General features: G+C 42.0%; 1 protein-coding gene across 2 annotated transcripts in view; it reads left to right on the top strand.

Moving 5' to 3' along the window:
- RNF144B (ring finger protein 144B) overlaps positions 1-14,203 on the top strand; it is a 53,510-nt gene that overhangs the window by 4,494 nt on the left and 34,813 nt on the right. For both annotated transcript variants that reach the window (XM_014878080.2, XM_088168834.1), the window contains exon 2: positions 12,678-12,867. In XM_014878080.2, coding sequence (XP_014733566.1) covers positions 12,703-12,867 — 165 coding nt within the window. In that variant the 5' untranslated portion in view covers positions 12,678-12,702. The remainder of the gene's footprint in view (positions 1-12,677; positions 12,868-14,203) is intronic.

Genomic DNA, 14,203 nt, shown 5'->3' with positions numbered 1-14,203 from the left:
AGCAGAGTAGAGGGGCAGAATCCCCTCCCTTGATCTCCTGCCCACTTTTGCTTTTGGCGCAGCCCAGGATATGGTTGGCATTTTGGACTGCAAGCACTGATGCTGTTGACTCATGTCCAGGTTTTGATCCACAAGAAACCCCCAAGTAATTTTTGGCAAAGCAGCTCTCAATGAGTTCTTCTCACATTCTGTACCCATGTCTGGGATTGCCCTGAACCAGGTACAGCACTTTGCACTTGAATTTGTTGAGCCATTTAGTTCTTAAGCACCCACTTCTCTAGTTTGTCCAGATACTGGTTAGGAGACAGAATACAGAATCACTTTTTATTAGAGGGAAAAATTACCATTTTACTGCCATGATCATGCTTCTGCCCTTTAATTGAGACTGTCAGTATTTGTGTCTGTTGCAAGCTTTTCTGCCTTTTGCTTTGTTGTAAAAATGAGGAGAGGGTGGAAAGTGTAAGACGTGAGTCATTACTCAAGGAGTGGTCGTTGTCTGGGTATCTGACAGAGACTTTGATGATACTCATGTTTGGTTATACAAACTGTTGAATTTTCAGATAGATGGGAAGGAAACTAGCAGATCTGAAAACACATGTTCTGTATATTTGCAAAAAGGAAAAATCACTGGAACAGAAGAGCTGTATCTGTTTTCAGGGTCTAGAAAGATTCCTTCGAGGCTACCTCTGCTTACACTCTTATGTACTGTATGTTGCTGTGCTGTGGGGGAGATTTCTTTGCACATGTGTACGTGTAGCTGCAAATAATTCAAAATTACACGCTCTAAATCCCTATGTACATAGAAGGAAAAACACATTTCATGACAACTAGCATCCAGGCTAATCCTTTGCATGCAAAGAAAATTCCAGAATTAAGCAGAAGCAGTGACATGCAGGCTGGCAGTGGTTATGTCTGAGCAGTAGATCGGAGAGTTCATGTGTTCTGCCTGTGATTAATTTTTGAAGCATTCTGATGGAGGTGGGGAGATGATGAAGGAAAACAAGCCAATCTTCCCCCTCCGCCCCTCAAAAAGAAGGTTATGAAGCTGTAGTCATTGGGGAAATCAAGTTGATCCTGTGGGCTGTTTACCACGGCACTCACTGGAACATTTTTCACAGCAGCGGGCACTCTGCCAACCACTGGTACTGGAACTCTTCCCCATGGGGTTTACCCATTTTAGGGCTAAGATAACATCCACGGGGCCAGCAATAACTTGCTTGCTGAAATCTTTCACAATGGAGAAGATGCAATCTTGCACCCTCTTGACCTCTCTGCAGCTGCACTGATGGTTTCAGTGGTGGGGATTCTTCATCACAGTTTCCACAGAAAATCTGTGGGAAAGGCAGTCGTGCCCTTTGCCAGGAGTGAAGTAGAAGCCACATACGTGTACATAATTTAAACAATGCTACTATGAGGAATGTATTTTTTGGATTGGTCAATGTTTTTGTTGCAAATACCCAAGCAGTGTGCATGGCTTGAGTGGTTTCAACCCCCTTGTTAACTTTGCTTATCCCATTTTGGGAGGATAGACCAACAAATTAAGGAAACGTACACTTGTAAGGAGTAGAGAAAAAGTCAAGAATTCTTGTCTTTTCTCCAAATTCTGCAACAATGAGGACAAAATGCCTATTTTGCCTATGGGCATTTGTTGTCACGGTCATAATTAAAAGACCAGCTAGCAGAAAGTTTCTAGAAAGGTTTCTGTAAGACTGTCATCTTATAACATAACAAGTGTATGAGTTCTTTTCAGTTCTATTTATTTTTCTGAGAGTTTGGAAGGTGGGGCAGCTTCTTTCACAGATAAGCTCCCAGTTGCTTATCTTTGCACACATAATGCACAGGTCCATTGAAAAATACTCCTTTGGAAACACTCCCATTGGCAGGACTTTGCATGGATCATGTAGAGACTAGCCAGTTGTTACCAGATGCTGAGGCACTTGAGGCTGAAATCTCGTCTGTTTACAGGTTGCTGTTCTCCCTTGTAATTATTTCTGTAAGGAATGTTGAAATTTGGAATTGGAGTGAGGGAGTGATGAACACAAACCTCTAACTGTGTTTCATGGGCACTTCTGGTTTATTCCATGTCTTATACTAACATCTGGATTTCTAAGTAGTTGCATCGAGCCCCTGAGAAACTAACTGTGTTTCCTGTGCTTGGCACAGTACAGGCAAAAATCTTCTTGTGAATTCTTGGAGCCTGAGGCACAGAGACAGAAGGGGGATGTGGAAAATAGGGTGGGAGGGGGCAGGACAGCAAAGAGACAACATTGTGTTGTGTGATTGACAGTGTCATCAGTCAAACAGCTTTTTTAGTCAGTTTTAAGAAAATGCCATATTTGTCTTACGCTGTTAATAAAATGCAGAGCAAAACAGATGTGTGTTAAAAATGTTTATTTATAAAAATGGGAATATACAGTTGTTTTAAAAATACATGGCTGTTAAAGTTAGTCAAGAGTGTAAGACTGATAGAAGGTATTTTTGCTATGCCAGTATAGTTTGCAACTTCTGTTTAGCAGCATGTACGTGAGGCTTATCAGAGGTTAGAGGTGCCCCAAATTCAAAGCCTGGGCACGTGGGGCTCCTCCACACTGTAGCAGTAGGCAATATGGAAGAAATTACCTGCAGCAGAATTCCTCCCAGGATCTCTCTCCCAGCATGCTGGGTTCTTACTTTTTCCCATCCACTGGCTGGGAAAGAGGGAGATGAAACGTGAATACTGAGAGTACAAGCAGAGAGATGCTCAGTCAGGGGATTGTTATTGGCCTCTGCAGATCTGGCCAGAGCTGGAACTTGTCCTTTCTCCATCTCCGGTTGCCTTTGGAAGGACGCATTGAGGAGCTGGCAGAGGAGTGGTTTAGGGATACACTCTGACTAGTTTAATTATCAGTCATGAAAAGCAGTAGTAAGTTACTTCAGTAAATGTGTTTAGTTTCAAAACAGCCTTGAGTCCAGGTCCAAACCTCTGTTATTGTTTCTTGCCAAATTTCAGCAAGTCAGTAGCTGTTCATGTTGTTTTCTTAATGACAAAGGCTTATGTTAGAGATAGTGACTTCCCCAAGGTCTAATCCTCAGATTTGTCTCCCAGTCTTTGATTCACTGACTGTCCTTGTACCTAAGACTTGAAAGTTTCCACTGGGTAGGCTTTGTACGTCATTGAGATACATTTGGTTCAAGGGCAATTTTCAATGTTTTAATTGTTTTAATTTTGGTTACCTCGAATAACATATTTACTGTATAATAATGAATAATGTATTTGACTGTAAGATTACACAGGTGTAGATGAAAATATTATATGTATTATTTTTGTGCACTGATCAGTCACACAAAAATTGTTGTAGAAGGAAAATCAACTTATTCTGTTATTTCTGTTGATGTAAATATAAAATTGTTAAAAGTGCTTTTCAGTGCTTGCAGTGAAAAAAGTCTGTAGGACTTATTTATTCTTGCAAGTTTGCACTTTCTGTGGCTTGACAAAACGAAATGACAGAGATGTTAAAGGTACCGTCTTATTGCAAACGCTGAAGGAAAACTTCTCAGATCACCCCTTCTAAAAATAAACACATGTTTTTGTTTGTTTTTTTTTCAATAGATGGCTTTCAGTACATTTTGCAGAATTCAGTGGAGGATCAGTTTCCTTGTTCCTGTTAGTTGAGTTGTTCCTTGGCTTCTGGCGAATTCTGCATGCTTCTCTTGACGTCAAGAAATTTCTTGCTGACCCTTTGGAGGCCTGCCTTTGTGTCACATCTCTATTTGCCTTGGTCTGCTTGCCTTGCAGTCAGGACACTGTTTGCTCCACACACAGCTTTGGCATTCTCCAGCCAGGGGACCCCGAGAGCCCAATTAGTTTCTTGTTAGAAGAAGAGTGCAAACTGCAATCACATGAAGCTGGCCCCTCTGTTTTCCACTGCTTTTACTTTAACAGTGTGTGTTTACAAATATCTCCTAAAACCCCTTGTTTTAGAACAGGCCAATGTTGCAAATGTCTCCTGAACACACCCTATCTAAACTGTAAACATTCCAGCTCAGAGATTTAGCACATCCCAAGGTTTTGTTATCCGATCAACAAAAATAAACATTTTTTCTGTGTCAAAGGCAAATTGTTACATCTGACTTCCTATTCCCGTTTCAGCAGAGACAGCTAGGCAAGTTATCAACCCATTTGACCTCCCAAAAGCTCAATTCCTTTTACTTAGTAAATGCCACAGTTACCAAAAGCCGTCATGTGGTCTGAAAGAAAGATCTATAATTTGTCATTGTGAAGAATGTGTTTTTATTTAATAGTGGTATATTACCTCTTGTCAACAGGATGTTAAAAGCAAAGTGTGCCAGACTAGTTTGGGTGGAAATTCCTTGCAGTTTAGCATTAACATATGTTGCATAGTGTCATTAAGAACAGAGGATGTTATTTAGAAAAGCTTTAGATTTTAATCTCAGACCTGGTAACCAGCGCTTGGAATTCCACTTGGTATAATTTTGTTGTTTGAATATGTTTTGGAAATACCTGGAAATGTTTGATGCCAAAACACTCTAGTTCTCTTGTCTGACCACACTTTGTTTCACCGCATTTTGTGCTGATCAACTTTGCCCAGCACTGTGACCAAGATGAACATAAAACCTTAGGAGAATCCCGCTGCTGGCCTCCTGCAGGACCAGGCATGTCACCATAAATAAGCCTGTGCCTGGGGCCAGCACCATCCCACTGCTCAGGCACAGTAAGCCTGATACATTTGGGTCACCCCGAGACTGAAACCCACAGGCTGCCCAGGACTCACATCCAGGAGATCTGGTGCAGGAATCTGTGGCTTTCCACGCTGCCAGTGTTGATAGAGCTGTGTCCTCAACTTTGATATGTCCTAGCTTCAAGCACAGAACTGAGTGAAAGTGGTGGCTTCTGCAGTATGGTCTGAGCTCATCCCATGCAGAATGGATTGCTCCCATCCTCGTGGATTTGATGAGTATTGCTGTTGTGTGACTCCTGTCAGTTTTGGAAAGAGTCAAATACCATGTTTTGATTTTGCATTTCAGTTTAGTAACAGGCTGAGTTATTTCTCTTTTAGTTGGCATGTTTTTATCTTTAAGTGATCCAAAAGTGCTTTTCCTAGCTCCCCTCAGCTGTGAGTAGTAGCATTTATTTTGCCATTAACTCAGATTTCCTGTTCTTAGACTCTCCTGCTTTTTAAGAGTGGAAGGGGGAAAATCCCACTTTTTTCCCCTCTTGCCTGTTCTCAAGCAGTATTGCAAGGAAATCTATAAAAAATTCACACAATTGCAAAGTCACATCTGTTTCAGAAAAAAAATAAATTCTGCTATATTCGGTTAATGTCCATAGTCTTCTTGCAAAAAAACTCGTGTCCCTGAGGACATATTGACATAGGGTCACAAGAAGTTGCTGTGGAGAACTGGTGTTCCAAATTTTCAAAGTTATTCATACCTCACAGTATTAAAGTACAGTAAACAAGTTATCCAACAAGTGTACTCTCAAAGCCTTGTGAAGACTGATGTATATTTGTCCTAATGGTGTTTTGGTTTGTTAGAATGTTTTGGAATGATTGAGTGTATGTGATATTTGGGAAGCTCTTCAATGTGCATTTTAAATATCCCAAAGTGCTGGTATAAAAATTCCTGGCAAAAATCTGGATAATATTCTGAATTACTATAGTCAGTCCCTTAACATTTTTTTTTTGTGCAAGAGGCTTTCCACTCACTGCATTTCTTTAAAAGTATTTGATATATTTATTTTTTGGTTGCTAGCATGATATGAAAATACTCCATATAGCTACTGCTTCTTGAACAGCAGCTCAAGGTTTTGAGTTTTTTTTTCCCAGGCATTCCAATGAAAACAAGGGGGAGAAATTGCCTTTGGTGTGTTCTCATGTACCAGCACATTTACCTAGGCTGTTTGTCCTTTAAACAAGTTTTCTGACAATAAAAATTTTACAGTATAGAAAGCTGCCATGAAATATTATACATCTGACTTTTCTTAAGCCTTGCTCAAAGAGAACAGATATTGAGATGCTTTTATTCTCTCTAATGCTTCAGCTTGGTAGCATATTATGGTAATCCAGAAATGGGTACTCCTCGTACATGCATGTAATCAAGTGCTTGCTTTTTTAAGGCTCAGAAGTAATTCTGAATATATTAAAAAATGTATTTAAAGTGAGACCTTCTATTTGTGGATCTGGTTGCTTTTTTTTTGAGACCATGATTTCAGAAAAATCTAAGTACTTGTTTAACTTCTTAATAACCTCATTACAATAAAGCAGAATATTCAGGCTTTGATACACAGGAGCACTTAAACATATGATTAAATGTCGTTCTTAAAGATGAAGGCTTTTTAGAATTGGGGCTTTAATCATATGTTTTACAGCCCAACTGGATCACTGCCTGCCTGATAAGTAATGCTGTATGGACTGGATAGGTAGCTCTGTGTAGGCACTGCATATTGTAAGGAGAAATTAATGCAGTGTGGGTTAGTGGTCTGTCTGTAAGACCACAGACTCTCTAGTGCACTTGACTCGAACTAATTCTCTGAGCAGAAATGCTGAGTTTAGAAAAGCTGTCTTAGTAATGAATTTCGAATGACATTATTTTGAGAGAGTTGGGACAGCTAAGGACTTGTAACCAAAACTGATAATGATGGCATGTCACTGAAATTGATAGAAATGTGGGTTTCTGACAGCTGTCTTCACAAGTCCTAATTTTATAGCTCAGTTTTTATCTTGTAATTTGACCCCTTTATCTTAACACCACTCTGTTATATTTTTTAGATCTTTCTGTAATTGCTCTTTTTCCCCAAGGGCCTGATTTTTAGCATTGGTTTTCAACACTCATGTTTTTCAGGTAGTTTTCTTTTATTATTTTATTTTATAAGGAGGGAACCTTAGTTACAGGAAACAACAGAATCCCGAGTGAACAATGTCAAACCAGGTTTTTGTATGGCACTGAAGTAATTTCATAATGGGTGGAGTACTTGAAAAATCTCTAAGGCATGAGAAAGAACTTGCAGTGCTTGCAAATGTTTCTCCTAGAGACTTTAGCAAATACCTGGTACACTAAATAAGAGTGTAGCACACATGCTGTGAGTTTGTTCTGATGCTAAGTTTTTTGGGTTTTTTTTCTGTAAAAGGGGGAAGTGCTGTGCTGGGCGTTAGACCCACATGTATCCTTATACCTCTTTTCAATCTGACCAAGTTTGTGCAAGTCCAGCCTGGGTGCTGGTTTATGGGTGTATGGGGCAGAGGGCCCTCTCAGGTCTCACCCTGCCCACAGGATGCACCTGCCAGCCCAAAGGGGAAAACACATTAAGGACCCTTTTTTCTTCCATTAATTTCCTGGAGCAATGTGTCTCATACTTGTGCATTTCTTGGCTTCCTTTGAACTCTAATTGCAGGTAAAAGCATACAGCTTGACTAACTTCAGCAGAATTGTTTGTAAACACAAGACTTGAAGTAGCTTCTCCAAGAGCTGTTTTTGCAATTGGATGCAGCATGTGAAAAAATGAAAGCAGAATTTGTGATGCTGAACATGCTCCATTCATTCTCCTCCAGCTTCAGTGCAGGAGGCTTTAATGATTCTATGTGGTGTTTCTAAGGGGTGAAAGTCACATTCAGACGCTTTTTTTATTTTTACTAAATACAGTGGATTGGTTGCAGGCACACCGACAATGTCCTGATGTTGCAGGTCAGGGGACTGCCTGGCTTGTTTTCTCTATGGCATACACAGAGTAACTTCTGTTCTTTGGTAGTAGTCGTGGTTTGAGGAAGCTGGGCAGACTCAAGAGAGCCTTTGTGTGACTCTAACAAGATGTTACCTTAAAATTCCTGCTTACAGGGAAAGTTTCAGCAGTAGGTTGCAGCGATTTTTGATACTTCTGTGGAGCTGGGATGGCTTGACCTTGGCTGTCTCCCAGACACCCACCAGCTGCTCTCTGACCCCTACCACAGGGAGTTAGTGGTTTCCACTTCAGGACACTAATGCCAGGATTTGCAATGGGTACCTGCCTAGAAGCAGGCATTGCAGATACTTGCTGTTAGGAAGTAATTTTCAAGGTTAGACATCAGACAGTCTGGTGTCAGGAGGCCCTGAAGGCAGACAAGTTCTGCATTCCTTCCTCCAGTGTTTTTAGTATTTCAATCAAAATCACCATGCTTTGGTGTTGGTGTTTCTGCTTGTCCCTACCCTTCTCAGCCCTTTCTGCTTTGAGCACACTCTAATGTTTTCTTGCTTATGGGCAGTGTTGAGATGTTTCAGGGCTACAAGAAAGCACAAAGGCTTTGTCACTTCTCAGGGACAAAGCGAAAGTGTCTGCAGGCAGATGAGTGAAATGGAAGCGTTGAAGGGAATGAGTGCTTGGCAAGCTGTGGTCCTGGTGACCGTGCAGTTCACACCCCACCAGGGCTGACCCTCCATAACTCTCTCACATTCCTTCTGACTTTCTGGTCCTTTCTGGTCTTATCCTGTGGCATCAGCACCGTCAGGGTCACAGCCAGGGAAGTATGAGTCTTCTTATGAGATGAGCAGCATACAATTTGAGGAAAGATGTCCAATTTCCTGGAAATCCTGTGCAGTGTGAAAGGAGTGTGATCCGTGTGTGTGTGTGTACGTGGCTGATAGAAGTAGACAAAAAAAGTGGGTCTTCAGAATTCCTGATTGTTTACCCATCATGGGGCCAGTTTGACCCTTCCTTGCCGTGACTCACACTGTATATTTCAGTATATTCAGACCAGTATATTTCTCTGGATTACAGTTCCCTCAAGAAATGTTGATCCATATTCCATAATGTCTCATGGAGCCTGTGCTGCTATTCAGTGGAGGTTTTTTTTTTTTGTGGAGTTGAGGTGCTGCACTACATTTCAGTGACACATTTCTTGCTTTGTTTGGGATGCTTTCCTAAACAGGTCATTTGTGTTTGTAAGCATGAAAGGGAAGGTTTTAATGCTTAATAATGTGCTGTACTTATATGAATGTCCATTGTTTTTCAGAAACTTTCCATTTACTTCTTTTTCCGATCACTTTTGTTCATATAACCAAATATAGAATGGTCTTTTACTTTTTGTTCCTAATTCATTCTTCAGTGACTCCCTCTTCCCCTGCACAACACATAGACCCAAGATGCTTTATTTTCAATCTAACCTATTGGCAACTCACTTGTAATTACAATAGGAATTTTAATCCTCTGTAAAGAGGCCTGATGGATGTGTAATTAAGTAATGACAGTCTGTGGGATAAGCGTTGCAAAGTGAAAGCCATAAAAATTCAGAGTAACTGAGGTGGAGCTTCATGGCTTCCCTGCAGCACCTGGAAAAGTCAGTTCTGCTGAGCTGATAAAGTTGAGGAGATAGTTGGAGAGCTTGAGAGAGGACAATGCATTTTGCAGCGTTGGGGAAGGATGGAAGGAGCAGAGGGAAGTGGAGGAAGATGTGTCTTTCTTTCCCCATTGTGACCACTATCTGATGTGATGATGATGAGAATGACCCTCCCCTGCAGAGCTGATTTCAGAGCCCAGCTGCTGTTGAATGGGGCTTTCCTTGGGCAGGCAGGTGTTAGCACTGACAGGATGGCTTTGCCTGTGCCAGCCTGATCCGGAGAGCTGCTTATGGACAAGCTGGCCTCTCAGGGACCATGGGAGGAGTGCCCTTCCTGGTAGCCACAGTGGGCTTCAGGGGCTGAGCAGGCAGGACATTGAGCTGTCTTCATGTTCTCTGATCCTGTTCTCTTTGTTTGATGAACGCCGATGGAGTTAATGAGGCTGTGGTGAGGTGAGCCAGCCTGGGCTGGCTGGGGGTGGATCCTCGGATGTGCCAGGCTTGCTTGGTGTTGCCTGCTGGAGATTTCCACAGGGTGCTCTGCCTATTTTAGGGAGAACCTCAGCTGTGCTCTGGCATTGTGGTGTGAGGGAAAGACGGATGTGTGGAGGGACAGGGAGCAAAACTGAATTTAACCTACAGTCTTCAGGGACAAGAGTTATCATCAATGACAATGGGATATCATAATGAGGCCCTACAGCCATCACACTGTGGCATTAGGTTGCTGCTAGCGCAGAGTGGTGTATCAGGAGCCTGCTCTTCACTGTAACACTGAGTGCTGGATTTAGGCCATCTAAAATTAGCTTCTAGCCCTAAACCTCAATCATACACCTGAATCTTCCTGCAGCTGCCTTAATGCTGCCTGCATGAAGGGTCATAACCCTCCTAGTTACAAGAAGAACACTGACTTTTGAAACAGCTGTATCCATTTCCACATCCTGAACTATTCCTACCGGTTCTTTTGTCCATCCATCCTTTTAGCATTGCTGCCTTTTACTGTGTAGATGAAGAAACTTCAGATCAGTACAGAGTGAGGGTGAGAGCTCACCTGTACAGATGCAGCTGCCATTGAAAAGCAACCTAGATAAATGTGTTACAATTCTCCTAAATACTGAGATAATGTCTAGCACGGTTTAAATAACAGGTAGTTCTTGATCTGCCATAGTGTTTCCAGTGACTCAGTGTTCCCCCCACCCCACTGCAGTAATTACAGAAGATTGTTGCAGTCCCTGACTCAGAGGGAGGCTTCCTCCTAAGGCTTCTGGCCGTGCTGGAGCTCCAGCTCTGCAGCTGTATGGAGCAAATTGTGAAGGGCATCATGGTACCAGGCCTCAGGACTGCAACAAGAATAATGTGGGAATAGCATATGTTATGAGCTAGTGATAGCAAGCCATAAAAAGAGAGTTTGCTTTGAATTTGTGGTCAGGAATTTGGTTGCCAGAATCTTGGCCATGATGCTCATATCTCTTAAAACTGTGTGCTTACAAGAAAGACATTCCAAGGTACAAATCTCGTGGCTTCTCTAACAGGCTAGGCTAAGAAACTGCAAAGTGTTAAAATTAAAAAGGGGTAAGTGTTCTCTGACCCAGATTTGTTGTGGTTTTGTGGCTTTTGAAGAGAAACTATCTTCCTGCAGACTGTGGGAGCGCAGGGCGTGAAGCTTTGGGGACAAGCCTGAGGAGGGGCTCAGCTGTGAGTAGGGTTATGAGGTGGGAGCTGCAGGGAAAGGTTCCACAAACTCCATGATCCCCATCCTTCTCCCCCTGGGGAGGAATTCAGCAGGCACTGTCACACGTTCACTGACGATCTGCAGCTGCGTTGGCTGCTCCAGCAGGCACTGAATGGCAGCAGGGATGTGCTGCCAAACGTGACCTGACAGCCCTGCCCAGAGGGTGCTCAGGACTGCAGGGGAGGCCAGCAGAGGAGCACCAAAGGGCCCCAGTCTCTGCTTTGCCTCATGAGATGTCAAATCTGACAGGCACATCGATAGGTCTTCATTGGTTTCATGTTCATGCAGCCTTCATTTGTGATGCAGCCCTTCAGATTTAGTAGAGCTGCACTCTTGGTGCTGCTGCAAGCAGCTGTGCACAGCTGGCCATCAGGTCTCTGCTTGTAAAATATGTGTGAAGGTTGTCTTGCCATCAGCAAAGTGTATTCAGAAGGAGGTCTGTGGAAGTTGGGCCAAGTTCCTTAGAGATGGGGATAGATTTTCCTATGCCTTAAATACTGCAGCAAACCCCACTGTCTTCTGAGGTGATGAAAATCTGCAAATAGGCTTTGCATTGCTTCAGCTTAAGCACAAGGATATTCTCTTTAACTCCTTTTTCAGTGTTACTGTGTAAGAATGAGGATCTTGAGATATTTTATGGTTGTGGTGCAGTATTTTCAAATGCTTAGGCTAGAAAGCATTACATGCAGGCATGACATTTCCATTTGCTGTTCATCAAAGAAGAGAAATTTCATCCCCAAGCCCTGCTGTGACTTGTAGTGAAAACATGGCTCTGGTGAGCATCTCCGTGTTGAAGTGCTAGTGCACTTGGTTCACAAACATCAGTTAAATGCCTCAGAGGCCTAAGGAGATAAATAGAAGAGCTGAATGGCAGGAAGTGGGGTGCACAAAAGCTACTTTTTAGCATCATTAAGGCAATACAAAAAAAGAGGACTGCACGTGAAATGCACACTCTTCCTCATTTGGTTTTAGGCTCCAGCCCTGTGTGAAGTAGCACATGCAAACTGAAGCCCTTTCCTGGGTTTACATGCCTTCACCACCCCTCTTGCAATAGAATGACAGCTCACTCTCAGTGACAGCTCATGAAGAAGGTACCCACCACCTACATTACAGACTAAATGTTTAAAGTGCTTGCCTAGAAAGTGGGAATCTGTTCTTGTCTTGCACTGCCTAGGGGAGTTTCCAAGCCACAGTCACTGGAACTGTGTGGGTGCAGTGAAGACTGAAGAATCCCATTTGGGTAGGAGGAGTATGAATCTGAAACTCATTTGAAAAGGCAGAGTGATATATATGTGTATGTATATATATATAATGCCCCATCTGTGTGAATTTTATGTTTGTTTGGGGTTGTTTTTGTTGTTTTGTTTTTTTGTTTTTTTGGGTTTTTTTATGTAAAGCAGCCTGACTGAGATGTTTTGTGCCAGCAAGGTGAATGTTCTCAGAGAACCCAGCCTGTTCAGGTCTTTTGAGGAGGTGTGGTCTCTGTAAATTTTGAATGGCCTGAAGTTGAGACTGGCCACAAGATGTTGAGTAGTAGATTTGGATGTGCAGGTACTTTTACTGATCTGAGATGTAAAGTGTCAGAGCAGTGGAAGAGACTGCATGGCTTGTGTGATGTTTCAGCTGCCAATTTCTCTTTTCAGGCTGAGTTGCACCATTAATGACTGAATGGGCTCTGCTGGGAAGGCTTGTCCTCACACCATGACAGCTGATGAGTCAGAAGCTGGAGAGTTAGCTCTGGAGCCTCTCCTCACTTGCAAGCTATGTCTCTGTGAATATTCCCTGGATAAGATGACCACTCTTCAGGAATGCAGCTGCATCTTTTGTACAGCGGTAAGATCTATCAGGGCCTTTTCATTACAGCAGCCGGGTATGGGAGATGGACAGAGCTGTGAGATGGGATTGCTTGTCTTGTAAAAGAAGCATGTGCTACCCGTGCTCACACAGGATGCTTTTCTAAAGAGCATTTGGTGTTAGCCTGTCTTGCCTTATTTGAAAGATTTCTGTTGTCATTTTGCTTTTGATAATTTGTTAACTAACATATGTTCCCATAGCAAATACTAGTAAAACCCAGTAATAACAGGGAAAAAGATGAAGTTTAAGAGTGTTGGAAAACATACCCAGTTTGCATGCAATCTCAGTATTTACTTTTTTCTGAAGCAAAACCTTGAAACATCACAGAATAGCTGTGAGCTTTTGTTTCCCTGCTATCCTTTTCTGAGTTCTCAGAGACCTTTTAAGACCTTCTATATAACTTCTAAGGGCAATCAGAAAACCTAAACAAAAATGGCCTCTTCAACCTTTGCCTCTGTGCTGCAGAGATGTTGCCCAGGTCATGCATTGCCTATAGTAGTCAGTAAGGACTTTCTGGCCTGCAAATTCAGATCAAATAAAGCTGGTGGAAATGATAGAGAGAGAAGCTGAATGAAGTGATAAAAACCCTACAGATAGTAGTACTCTTTGGTCTCTTTGTCAGCATGGGAAAAATGGACCTAGTTTCTTTGGTGATCGAGACTTTGATGTACCTCACTAACTAATGTACCTGACCTGAAAACAGGTCAGAAGTCACTGGAGGATGTTGAGGATGTTGGTGTAGTGGTTTTTTGTTGTTTTTAATTTGTTTGCTTGTTCTTTGGTTTGTTGTTTTGTTTTTGGGGGGAGGGGTGGGGGATTTAACTCTAGAATAAATGTGCTTGCGTTTATTTTTAAAAACAAATTGTGGATAAGCATCAAGCAAATATGTTTAAGTTTTACCCTTGATTGTTTGAATTCATGAAGAAATTCGATATTTGTGAAGCCAGCTAGGGTGAGAATATCTTCACTTATGCTAAATTCAAGGTTTCTTAAACAGGATGAGAATCTAGCTGTGTGTTTCAAGAAACTAGGATAAGATTGATTAATATGTATTTCATCTGAACTTCATGAAGTTTGTTTTCCTCACCAACTTGCACGGAACATTTGTGTTTTAGTTTGTAACAAAAGTTTCAAGAACACATACCTAAAAAGGTCAGCTTGAAGATACTAGTTTAAACACAAAAAAAGAAAATTGGAGAAGTTGATACATTTACAGTGGTCCCACCCCTATCCAAGAACGCAGTGTCTCTGATTTAGTATCATTAATGGTACATTAACCTCAGTGTTAGCTGGGCAGAGTAACACTTAGGGACGG

The sequence above is a fragment of the Sturnus vulgaris genome, chromosome 1 (assembly GCF_052056855.1).
Source record: "Sturnus vulgaris isolate bStuVul1 chromosome 1, bStuVul1.hap1, whole genome shotgun sequence".
NCBI classification, from domain to species: Eukaryota; Metazoa; Chordata; class Aves; order Passeriformes; family Sturnidae; genus Sturnus; species Sturnus vulgaris.
This window is presented reverse-complemented; position numbering and strand designations above follow the sequence as displayed.